The sequence below is a fragment of the Charadrius vociferus genome, unplaced genomic scaffold (genome assembly GCF_000708025.1).
Source record: "Charadrius vociferus isolate BGI_N301 unplaced genomic scaffold, ASM70802v2 scaffold329, whole genome shotgun sequence".
Taxonomy (NCBI): domain Eukaryota; kingdom Metazoa; phylum Chordata; class Aves; order Charadriiformes; family Charadriidae; genus Charadrius; species Charadrius vociferus.
Window position 1 is genome coordinate 215,363 of NW_009649982.1, and position 12,138 is coordinate 227,500.

A 12,138-nucleotide genomic window follows, 5' to 3' on the forward strand; every position below is an offset into this window, starting at 1 on the left:
GTTCGCCGGTCTGCCCGCCTTGAAGTGCGGAGCCGGGGTGGTGCTGGGCCCGCCGGGCTGCGCCGAGGGCCCGCCGGCGGGCTGGGCGGCCTCCACCGCAACCGTGGTGGGTTCGGGCTTCTGAATCTCTGTGTGTGCGTGTATGTGTGTGTTTTGGTACCAAGGGGCAAAGTAACCAAAGCCCATCATGAATCTGTCCCTCTTGGTGTGGTAACTGTGCCTAAGTTGTGCCTCAATATAACCCCGCAGAGGTGTTGCTAAGCTTTGCACAACGATTCAGGCGGACACACACACACACACTCTCACTCACACTCTCTCTCTCTCTGACTAGAAAATGAAGGTGAAAATGAAGACTTGAGATTTTCTGAATATTTTTGCTCCCTATTAAAGCTGAAGCACTTTGATCTTTACTTCACAAGACCCTAAATAGAACAGGAGCTGACTCAGGATTTTCTGAAACAAGGTCATTAAACTGAGATTGTCTCTTCAGCCATGACTACTTTATGTTATAACAGAAGAGGCTGATTTTTATGCTGCTCCCCTTTATTATATGTATCCTAAATAAATCAAACAGTTTTCAGTATCTGTGTTGAGTGTCACAGACTGACATGAATGTGTTTTGTTAAAGGCGTATTTCACCTTTGTAGCTTTTGCAACCAGTTACGATAATGGTGAAGTTAAAGAGAAATAGTTCCTTTGTGCTGAATACCTACTAGAGCAATGTAACCTCCATTAAGAACTTACGTACATGTCACCACCCAAACCAAGGATCTTTGTGAAGGAAGGGACATTTCCAAACAAAAAGGATTACATGTCATATGAAAAGAGGTACAGGAAAAACAATGGAAATAGACATGATGTGGAAAGCCAAGGCAACAGTCTGAACAAGTTTGAAAATTTAAACTCGGAGAACTCTAGAGTGATTCCCATGGTAAGTGATGGCTAAAAATAAGTGAATTAGGAGAAAAAAAATGCCAGATTTTCATGAACAAAATATGGATCAAACAAAAAGATCTTTTATAACATTTGTATACATACAAGTTTGCAACAAAAATGCCCAGCTTTATTGCCATTCTTTCCTCTTAAACAAATTGTGACTAAATTTTGAGGTCTAAAAGAGCAGCAGTCTTGTCAAGCATAAAACACAGAGTTTTAAGAAGAGGAGCTGGTATTCATATGAGTAAATAACTGAGAACTCTGAGATGCTAATCAAAATTTAAAACAAAAATTTGAAGGAATTTAAGCAGTATCTTCTGGATGGAAGGGTTTTTACAAAATGCACAATAAAATGCTTAGACAGATTGGGAAGTCCGGGTGCAACCCTTCTTGTCTGGAAGGGCAGGATGGTCACACAGCAAGTGCTGTCTTGCTGTTCCAGGACCATCCAGGGTCAGAGCAAACTCTTACATCCTGTATTGTGTTGCCATATGCTAATACTCATATCGAGTTCTTTTAGTATGTTGTAAATGACACAGATTTGTCCTATTAGAGAGACGCTTAGAAGTGACACCTTCCAGCCCCCAGCAGAGGGTACAAAGAGAATAGGAACTTTTGAATAATCAACATTTCCTTCTTTTATGTTGCTTTTGTAAATGATAATAAACAAATTAGGGAAGGAATGATGAGTGGCTAAAGCTGTAAAACGAACGGAATCAGCTGTCTAGGCTGATGTGTCTCTCCACATCTGTAACCCTTCTGTGTCTTCAGGTGGAGACAGATGCCTTCAATTGAGTGAGCTGAGCTGATAGGTGCAGGCAGTCAGCCTGGACCCCTGAGTGCTGGCATTTAAGCGGCCCTTCAGGAGCTGTTGGCACCTGTGTGCTATGCAGTCCAAAGATCGTTTAAAAGATTCAATCATTATAGCAGCTCGTCTTCAGTTTTGTCATGCATATGACTATATCCAGCCTGATTAACTGGCTACTGAGTGTTTCCCATTGTTGTCCCCCTCAGAAATTCAAACCGGAACTGAATCCTTTTCCCAGCACTCTCAGTTGGTGTCTGTGTGACTTTCTTTACCCCTAATACTAGTGGAGGTGATACGGTTTGAAAGCTAGCTGCTTGTAAATGTTCAGTCACTCTAGCAGAATGTTGCCATCAAAAGAATGTCTTCTCATTTGAATATGTCATTATGGGAGAAGCTTTTTCATAATTTGATCTACTGTAAACCATGGCATAGATCTTCCAGGACTTGTGTATCCTACATCTTTGCAATGTAACTTTAAACAAGTTAAGATTTCTTTAAAGGAAGGTGGGTCAGGCAGATAAAAACCAACAATGTAAAACACATCTGGGAGCAATGAAAGCTGGTAGTACTTCTAATAAACATAAACCAACGATCTCTTTGTTAAAGGATGGGACTAACACTTAAAGAGATCATGAGTTCTAGTCTTAGCGCTGTCAGAGACTCACTGCAAGACATTGAGTAAGTCACCTTGGTTTGCTTCAACTCAAATCTTCCCCTATTAGTCAGAGCTGGAAATGGCAAAACCTTCCATGTTTAGAAACCATTAGTGATCCTTAGTTCTGAGGTGCTGTGGCACTGTCTACCTGGTTATATTGACACCGCTCACAAGCTTGATGCCATAAGAGATATCAGTGTTCTATATTTGTATGTCACTCGAGTTTTAAAACATTTTTTTTCCCTCTCCTCTTTATAGTAGTGTTCTAACCCATCACCAAAATGAGTGAAAAGGAAAACCAAGGAGATCCAGCAGACATGGGTGATTTAACAGAAAGTGGAGAATATGAGGATGACTTTGAAAAAGACCTTGAATGGCTAATTAATGAAGATGAAAAAGAAAACCCTGGTGAAGGAGAGGTATTTGTTAAATTAAATGCTGGTTGTCTTATTTAGAAGACAAAATTGAGTAATATTTGGAATCATAAACACAAAATTCAGTATGGTTTGAAATGTGTACGTATATTCACTGAATTTTGACAATGAAAGTTAATTGGAATTACAGTGAAAAATAAGTCAGTGTACTGGTTAGTTTGGTTATAATTGTTTTAAAACAAATTTTCTGGTTTAAACCAGAAAATTTAGTGTTCATTGAAAATAATATGTTTGTTTCAAAAGTACTTCTGGATTCCTTTAAATGTTTCTGCAACAACGTTGTTCTGTTTTTATGCTGTCACTGATTGCTGGTGCAAGCCATGGTTAGTTAAACTTTGTGTAGATGTGAACATGGAGAACCTGTTAATGCTAAGAAAAACTGTTAGTTATGACATGTGCTATTTGACAGCCTGTTTTGCAATTAGGGTAGTTAGTACTGCTCTTCTGTCTCACTATTTCTTTTCTCTTTCTCTGATACTGTTCTTTGTTGGGAGAATAGACTAGTTTATTTTAATTTTTTTTTAGAATCTTGAAAAAAATGAAGAGGATATTGAAGCACAAGTTGTTAAAGTTGCAGACAAGTTTGAGGAAGACAATGAGGAAATGGAAGAAAATCCAGATCAGCTTTCAGAGGCAGATGTAGATGCAAAAGTGAGACCCTCCAATGAAGAGAGTTTGGAATCCACGTCTGATGTTAAACAGGGGGACCGTGTATCTGATACTGATAGTGAAAGCTCTATCCAGGAATCGAAGCTGGAAAACCAGCAGGAACTGGATGAGGAAGAGGATGAAGAAATAAAGCGTTACATCTTAGAAAAGATTGAAGAAGCTAACAAACTGTTGGAGAATCAGGCTCCTGTAGATCAGAACAGAGAACGGAAATTAAAATTTAAGGATAAGTTGGTGGATCTTGAAGTTCCTCCTCTAGAAGATGCTGAAGTTTGTAAAACTGACTTTGCAAGAGGAGATGATGTTTCAAACAGGCTATCTCGATTGCACATTTCTAATGAAACAGGACAGGAAAGCACATCACTTTCACCACGTGCTGGCAAGGGTGAGGAAAAGAAGGATGGTAAAATCCTAGTGGAAAAAGATGGGAAGTTTGAACTCTTAAGTTTACGTGATATTGAAAGCCAGGGCTTTTTGCCCCCTATAAGTGTTTCTTTTACTGATATTGAAACTCAACACATGTCTCCAAAATCTTCACACTACGGTCCTTTTGGCACTGTCTCTGGAATGAAGGAAGTACCTCCAGTAAGACCAGGAGCACATTCTTTTTCTCCTGTTGGAGAAGAGTGTGTGTATTTCCCTAAGCCTCCATCTAACCCTAAGCGTCGTCCAAATTCTGCTATCAATGCAGCAAGAGGTCTGGGAAGACGGAAGACTCCGCAGAGAGCACAATCTGCAAATGCGCCTGTTAGAAGTTCCACTTACTGTCTTTCTCCCAGGCAAAAAGAGTTGCGGAAGCAGTTAGAACAAAGGAAAGAAAAACTGAGGAAAGAGGTAAAGATACAGAGACAAGTAGATCATAGTGACCATCCAGTTCCTTTGCTTCACAGAGACCACATATTCAGGGCCTTTACTCCATTTTTGCATGATAAAAGGGGCATTATTATTATTATTATGCTCTGGAGTTTGTAGAGAATCTCTTAAAACTCTTTTCCGCAGAAGAAAAAAAACCCACAGAGTGGCATAGGATCATGCCTTGCTTACAGGAGAAATCAAGTATTTATTTAATATATCCTTCATAAATAGGCCGCCTTCTGCTATATTATACTTCCTGCTTTTGCTTGTTGACTCTCTTTCTGCCCAGGTTCCATTACAGCCCCACTGTTTACTGGAACGTAGCACATGGTTTTGTATCTCTGTAGAGTACACTGCAATGCAAGAAGTTAACATTAACCACAGTAATGCAGGTGCACATTTGGGTGCTCATAAAGTATGTAATAGGCAGTTATCATATCAGAGAGTTTTCAGTCATAAAATAAGATTACACAGGAGAATGACTGTGAGAACTATGAACAAAGCAGAGTGTGTTTAACGTGTATGGAAGATATAGCTGACTTCAAAAGTGGCATGCCTTGTTGCTTGCATAAGATGCATGCAGGTCAAGTCCTGTGGACTGATAATATAACTGGATACTCTTTTCCTGTAAAGGTTTTGCATGGGTGAGTGTTTTCTCGATGAGTTTGTTGCAAAGTAGGTTATTTTCCTTATTTTCTGTCAGTGGATACTACTTTTTCTTCTGATTTGGTTTTACCGAGGCACTACATAGAGGACAAAAATACGAAAACATTGCCAGTACTGAGGCTATTCTTCTTGTATCTATAAAGGGTAGTAATTTAAAAGAAAAGAAAATCTATTTTAGAAAATCAAATCACTACCTTATGTGTTACTGGGAAAAAAAACCCCAACTTTTAATTCTTTCTCAGCTCTTTATTCAGAAAAAAATAATATTTAATAGAGAATCAGCCTCTGACAGCTATAACAGGAACTTCAGAAATCTTTACCAAAGATTTTAAAAACTTAGACGTTTTTCTTCACTTTGCGTTATGATGATAAAATTGCAAAAAGGTAGCTTGCTATGTACGTTGCTCTATAAAAACAGCATGGAAGCATCTACCATTTTTCTGTGCCATCATGTTCTAAGTAAGCTGGCTAAGTAGCTTCAAAGTTGCTTTCTCCTCATGGAAATAGGTCTAGCCTGCTTTATTTGAAAAGTTTGCTGAGGCTTAGCTCAGTAACCAGGGCTATGAAATGTGAAGAGTTACTGATGTGTTTTCTGTTTACACACAAGACTAGATCTCTTGACACCATACTCTGCCTATTTGAAGTAAAAGGTAGTGTGGTGGAGGTAAGGAAGGTTATTTTCCTAAGAGTGTGTGCTAAATCTCTTCCTCTGTTGGCTGACATATGAAAAGGTAAGAATGTATCACCTTATTTCTTCATTCTTGAATGGAGTTCTTCCATTCCGTGACAGATTTCACAGGCATGAAACGTTTCTTGACATTACTGGAATGCATTTGCTTCATTTTGGTGGGTTTCTTTCATTTCAGTAAATTACAAATTGTAAATTTGGAGGGTAGTCTGAAAGTTGTAGGTAGGTGGGGAAGACACCCTCAATTCGCAAGAAGAACAGATTTCTCTGAGTGTTGAAATGAGTGGGGATTGTAGCTTTTGTGTCAAAGAGAATCAAAACCTGGTAAAATGTCCTCATCAGCTTTCTGAACTATTGTTTGAAGCCTTTCTCCTCTTTGTAGGTACTTGTCATTAGCTAAAATGCGATTAATAATTGCAAAAAAGTTTTTTCAATTTTGTAAACTTGAAAAAAGTGTTAAGCTGTTAATACGCCTTAAGTAAACACATTACAACTTTATGTGCAGAAAATAATCTTTATTTATAAGGTAGTGCCTGCAGTCCATAGGTAGTTAAATATCCTTTAGGGTTTAGTGGTCCAACAAGCCTGAGAGTTTCAGTAATTTTAAAAATGCATCAGTTTAATCTGATTTTAAGCCAGTCAGAGCTATTGGGCAGGCTTAATTTTAAGTCTTCCCCTGTTGCTGTTGAAATATCTGTGAGTTGAGTTGTATCATGGAAATGGAGGTAATCACAAAAAAGGGTTAAACTGAAAGTATCTGAACATAACCTGAACTGCAGAAGTGCTCAAACTTTTTTCTTCCTACAAGTAGTATCAACCGTGATGCAGTTGTTGAGTATTCCTGTTTCATCAGCATTTTGGTGTCTCTCTCATGTAACTCAAATGGCTTATTTATTGTCTATTGTGACAATGAAGGCCTTTGCAGATTAATAGGATTCTCTTAAAGACTACTTTTCTTCACTCTTAATTCCATTCAAGGAAGAAGAAAAGAAAAGGGAACAAGAGGAACAGAAGAGAAGAGAGAATGAGATGGTTTTTAAAGCTTGGCTACAGAAGAAGAAAGAACAAGTGCAAGAAGAAAAGCGAATTCGTCGTGCAAAGGAGCTAGAAGACTTGAACAGCAAAGTAAGATATCCCTCATGTAGGACTGGAATCTATAGTGCTCTTGTTAAACAGGAAAACCAAATTCTAAGCCTGTGTTCTTAACTAAGGGTCTTGGGTTAACCCCAGCCAGCAACTAGGACCATGCAGCCTCTTGCTCGCTCTTGTACCCTCAGGAGGGTACAGAGAAGAGGGAGAAAGGGGGGAGCGGGCGGAAGGGGAAAAAAATCCTCATGGGTAGAGATAAAGAGAGTTTAATGGAAAGATAATGGAAAAGCAAAATAACAGCAATAATAATAGTAATGGTAAAAGAATATGCAAGACACAAGTCACTATCACCACCCAGTGAATTGGTTGCCCAGCCCAACCCCAGCAAAGGTTGTGGATTCCACCCCCACATCACCGGCCGCAGAGCATGATGTCTGTGGTACGGAATATTCCATTGGCCATTCTGTTGTCCTGTCTAGGCTCCTTCTCAGCTTCTGTGGGAAGCTGCAAAAAATCCGTGACTAGTATAGACAACTAAAACAATATGCATTATTGACATGCCTTTCTTACCAAGTCTGAAAACACAGCAACCACTAGAAAGAGAACGAACTCTATCTCAGCTGAAACCAGGACACTAAGCATATGAAAATTTAGAGTTATAGGACACTAAGGTAGGCAGGAGTGTTGATCTGCTTGAGGGTAGGGTGGTTCTACAGAGAGATCTGGTCAGGTAGGATTGATGGGCCCGAAGCCAATGGTATGAGGCTCAACAAGGCCAAGTGCCGGGTCCTGCACTTGGGTCGCAACAGCCCCATGCAGCGCTACAGGCTTGGGGAGGAGTGGCTGAAAGCTGCTCAAGGGACGTAGGGGTGTTTGTTGACAGGTGGCTGAACATGAGCTGGCAGAGTGCCCAGGTGGCCAAGAAGGCCAATGGCATCCTGGTGTGTATCAGGAATAGTGTGGTGAGCAGGCCTAGGGAAGTAATCATTCCCCTGTACTCAGCACTGGTGAGGCCCCACCTCGAGTACTGTGTTCAGTTTTGGGCCCCTCACTACAGGAAGGACATCGAGAATCTGGAGCGTGTCCAGAGAAGGGCAGTGAAGCTGGTGAGGGGTTTGGAGCACAAGTCCTATGAGGAGTGGCTGAGGAGACTGGGGTTGTTTTAGCCTGGAGAAAAGGAGGCTGAGGGGAGACCTTACCGCTCTCTACAACGACCTGAAAGGAGGCTGTAGAGAGGTGAGGGTCAACCTCTTCTCTCTAATAACAAGCGATAGGACAAGAGGAAATGGCCTCGAGTTATGACAGGGGAGATTTAGATTGGATATTAGGAAAAAGTTCTTCACATAAAGGGTTGTTAAGCATTGGAACAGGCTGCCCAGGAAAGTGGTGGAGTTGCCATCCCTGGAGGTATTAGAAAGACAGGTAGACATGATGCTTAGGGATATGGTTTAGTAGTGGTTTTGGCAGTGTTAGGTTGATGGTTGGACTTGATCTTCAAGGTCCTTTTCAACATAGGCAGTTCTATGATTCTATGTTTATATGAAATATTTTTGTTACATTTGTTTTAGTGAAGAGCTAGATTGACTTGCATGTTTAGGCTTGTTCTGCTTGGCAGGGTGGCCTGCACTGTAGAAGCTGCATATATGAACTTAATAGCTATAAAATCACAGGAGATACAGTGATGCTCCTTTTTATCAGGAGCATGACTTGAACCTTGCAGTGAATAAGCAGCCAGAAAAGCCTTTGAAGTGTATTCCTTACCATCAGAACTTGTTGGCAAGCAGTGAGTGCTTGTGACCTGACCAAAACCTGAAGATTCAGATGCTGTTCTAAAGTTCCTCTGCCTTGCAGCAATGAGCTTGAAAAGCTAAATTCAGTATTTTTTAAAACGTAGCACTTTGAATGCTTGCTCACGTATGTATTCCATGCCAGATTAGCATATGCTCTAGTTTACTTATGAGGTATGTTTCATGGATGGTAGATACCAGTAGAGTTCAAAAAATTACTGTAACATGATTAATATAAAGGTCATTTAATGATAATCCTTGTGTATATATGTCTTTTTTTTTTTTTTTTTTTTTAATAGGAGAGGAACAGGAATCCAGAAGAAGCCTTCAAGTTATGGCTTAAAAAAAAGCACCAAGAACACATGAAAGAAAAACAGATCGAAATTTTGAGACGCCAAGCTGAGGGCATTGCCTTTTTTCCAAGAACAGAAGAATGCAACAGAGCCTTTAAAGAGTGAGTAGGGTCATTCCTGGGGAATCATATTTTACAAATTTGTAGTCTATTGGCTTAAGACTAGTTATTTTATGGTACATCTTTACTGCTGAAGTCCTTATTGGTGGGGGATTTCTTTTGCATGAATATGCCCTCATAAGCCTGCAGCCTAGCAAAAATACATTCATTCCTTGATGTCGATTGTTCACTGTTGTGAAATTACTTGCTGGAACTTGAGCTGAAATAGTGAATTGCTTCTGCTGAAAAAGGGAGATCCTTCTCCTCTAGCCCTTTTTGCCTGCTCTGGAGCAGTCTTGGGTTGGCTCAGTTCATTAAACAAGCAGAAAGTTAATCCAATAAAATGGATTCAGCCTGAGTCCATGAGTTGAATCAGCTCAACAAAAGTAGGGAGGTAAAGGGGAGTGCAGAAGCAGGATTGGGATGGAAAAGTGGTGCCTCCCATGTTTAGGAGTGGCGGGCTTTTAGACTGGCCCAGCCTAACTTTATCCTATGGGACCAGGTGAGTCTAGTTGAATGGGGGCAAGTCTCCTTTGAATCCATGAAGTAAAACTTTCAGTTGCAACTGTCAGTACTTCTAGTCCTGATTCTGTCTCCACAGATGGCTGAAAAGAAAGAGAGAAGAAAAACGAGCAGAAGAACTAGCTGCTAAAGAGAGAGCAAGGCAGCTTAGATTGGAAGCCAGAAGAGCAAAACAGATGCAGAACATCCATTGCATTAATTCAGAGCCTAAATCCTTTCGCTTCACAGACCATTACAGTTGAAAGTTCGATGTAACCACAGGGTTCTTGGTGGCAAGCCTCTTAATTTTTATGGCTTGAGCTTTTGCTCTTTAGTGCTACTGACTTTCTGGTGGTGTTTTTAAAGCTTTCAAGCAAGTTTAACAATTCCCTTCACCTACAATGATTTTACTATCTATTTATTTGTAATTTTGTTGAAAAGCCTGCTTTTACATATAACTCAGGGATCTTCTTGGTTTGTCCAAATCTAAATGAGCGTGAGATCTCTATGTGAGGGTGGCAAATACACAGTTCCTATCTTTAAAAGGCACTTCATACTCAACCCCACCGTGAATTCCTGGATGCAGGCTATTATGTAAAATGTTGAAATTTTGCTGGATTAATATTGCTGTTTGCTGCTGCTTGTGATGAAGACTGTACAAGGTGTCATGTTGTTGGAAAATGCCATTTCTTGTAGCACTTGACTATTGACCAGCTGTGAATTCTGGCTAGACCAGAGGACTATTTTATTTTAGTTCAGGGAAAGTGGCTAACACATATGTGAACGTGCAATAGTTTTTGAAACTTGTTTCTGTGAGTCATATTCAGTAGTCTTCTATTCCATGAAATTAAAGTGTTGTGTGAATTATGACCTTCACCAATATCAAGGAAGCTGGATTCCTTGGATACACATCCATGTTTGCTGAATTGATTATAATAAACTGCATCGCCTTACCTAGCTAAATTTGGAACTGTCATAGAACATGCTGAGGTCACTCAGGAAATCATAAAGTCAGTAGAAGATGAGGATCTTTCTGTCCAGCTGTGTGTCCAACAGATTTAACAATGAGCTGGCATTTTTCTTACATTCTTCCACATTCAAAGTGTTTTCTGGAAGTACTGTAACAGAAGGAAGTGTAGTAGATACAAAGCCCATTTGCCATTGGTATTTTTCTTACAGGCATACTGAGAGTACTGGTGTTTGACTGGAGGGTGCAGTGTTGCAGCTTTTGTCAGCATAGGTGACGGGCATGGATATAAATGAAAATTTCAATTTCACATGCTAATGAGAAACATGAGTAACAGTGCTTTCCTCCTTCCTGTACCTTCCCCTGACAGCAAGGGCAAGAAATGCTTTTGTGTCTAGCAAGCAAATGCGGGGGCAAGTTTGCAAAAGTTCACGCTATCTCCCCAGTTGTAGTAAGCTACAAAAGAAGCATTTCTTGGTTCATTACCTCAGACCAGTAGAGTGAAGGGTTTTACAGTTCAGTGTGAAATAGTTCATTTTATACTGCAGAGAAAACAATACAGCTGTATTAAATCCAAAACTGCAACTTGAAAGCAAGCAAAGAAAGTTTATTGTAGTTTACTTCATGCAAACCAAAGCATGGCCAGGAACAGCAAGAACTTATAACTTACATATTCTGATCATGGTATGAGATTCAAAGGAAAACGGGTAAAAAGCAACCATTTCAGAAACCCTTTCCCCAAACTAGACAGCTACATATCATAAATTTGGGAGCAAAGCTAAGAAATTAAAATGCCTATTTGCATCCTCCTACCTTTCCTCTTTACATTCGCAACTTAAATAGGCTTCTTTGGATTTAGCACATTGTCTGCCAAAATTTCTCTTTGAACCTGCATCAAGATTATAAAACCATACAAGTAAAAAAATATATTTTTTCACCAGTACCTGTGCAAACTTAGTGCTTATCTTCAGCTTCCTCTAACACCCAGGAGACCTTGGGCAAGGACTGAGTTCTAATGCTAGGTCAGGTTTCAACACTATGTACTAAAGGCAGTATATCAGTGTGTCTTTGCTGAGGACCAGCTATACAACAGCTTCCATTTAGAAGCTAGAGGAAAAAGCCAGTATTTTGGCTTTAGGGAAACACAAGAATCTCACCCCATACAGTTTTCCAGAATCCATTTAAAACCAGAGATTATTTATATATTCTAGCTAAAGCTTATTCAAGCTCTTTCTCCTCCTTGCCAGGAGGGCTCCAACACTGCATATGCTCTTATTTTCAGAACTTACAGCTATGAAGAATCATTGCACATACTCCTTTTTATAATTAAATTTAAAAGGCTGAACGTAGACTTGGGAACAGTTCATCACCTTAGCTAAGATTTAAAAAAAAAAAAAAAGCATGGAGCTGACCATTTTCCATTGCTTTTTTTTTTTTTTAAACATAACCTATTAGCACTTTATTTACTTTTGTATAGTTAAGCTTTTGTCTCCCTCTAAAGAGAAATTCACTGAGATTTGCTAATAAGACTGTAAACCTTAAACAGTCAAGGGTATCTCTATGGTCTACAAATGGGACCAGCATAACATTTTTGGTCTTGCCTTTGTAGAAGCAAAGAAGTGGCGTTCCTGG

General features: G+C 39.8%; 1 protein-coding gene across 1 annotated transcript; it reads left to right on the plus strand.

Annotated features, from left to right (window-relative positions):
* The first annotated feature begins 2,679 nt into the window (after window positions 1–2,679).
* CCDC181 (coiled-coil domain containing 181) lies at window positions 2,680–9,802 on the plus strand. Its single transcript, XM_009891612.1, has 5 exons — window positions 2,680–2,818; window positions 3,359–4,336; window positions 6,690–6,836; window positions 8,887–9,041; window positions 9,640–9,802. The coding sequence occupies exons 1-5, from the start codon at window positions 2,681–2,683 to the stop codon at window positions 9,800–9,802; spliced, it is 1,581 nt and encodes a 526-aa protein (XP_009889914.1). The 5' UTR covers window position 2,680.
* Window positions 9,803–12,138: the final 2,336 nt, after the last annotated feature.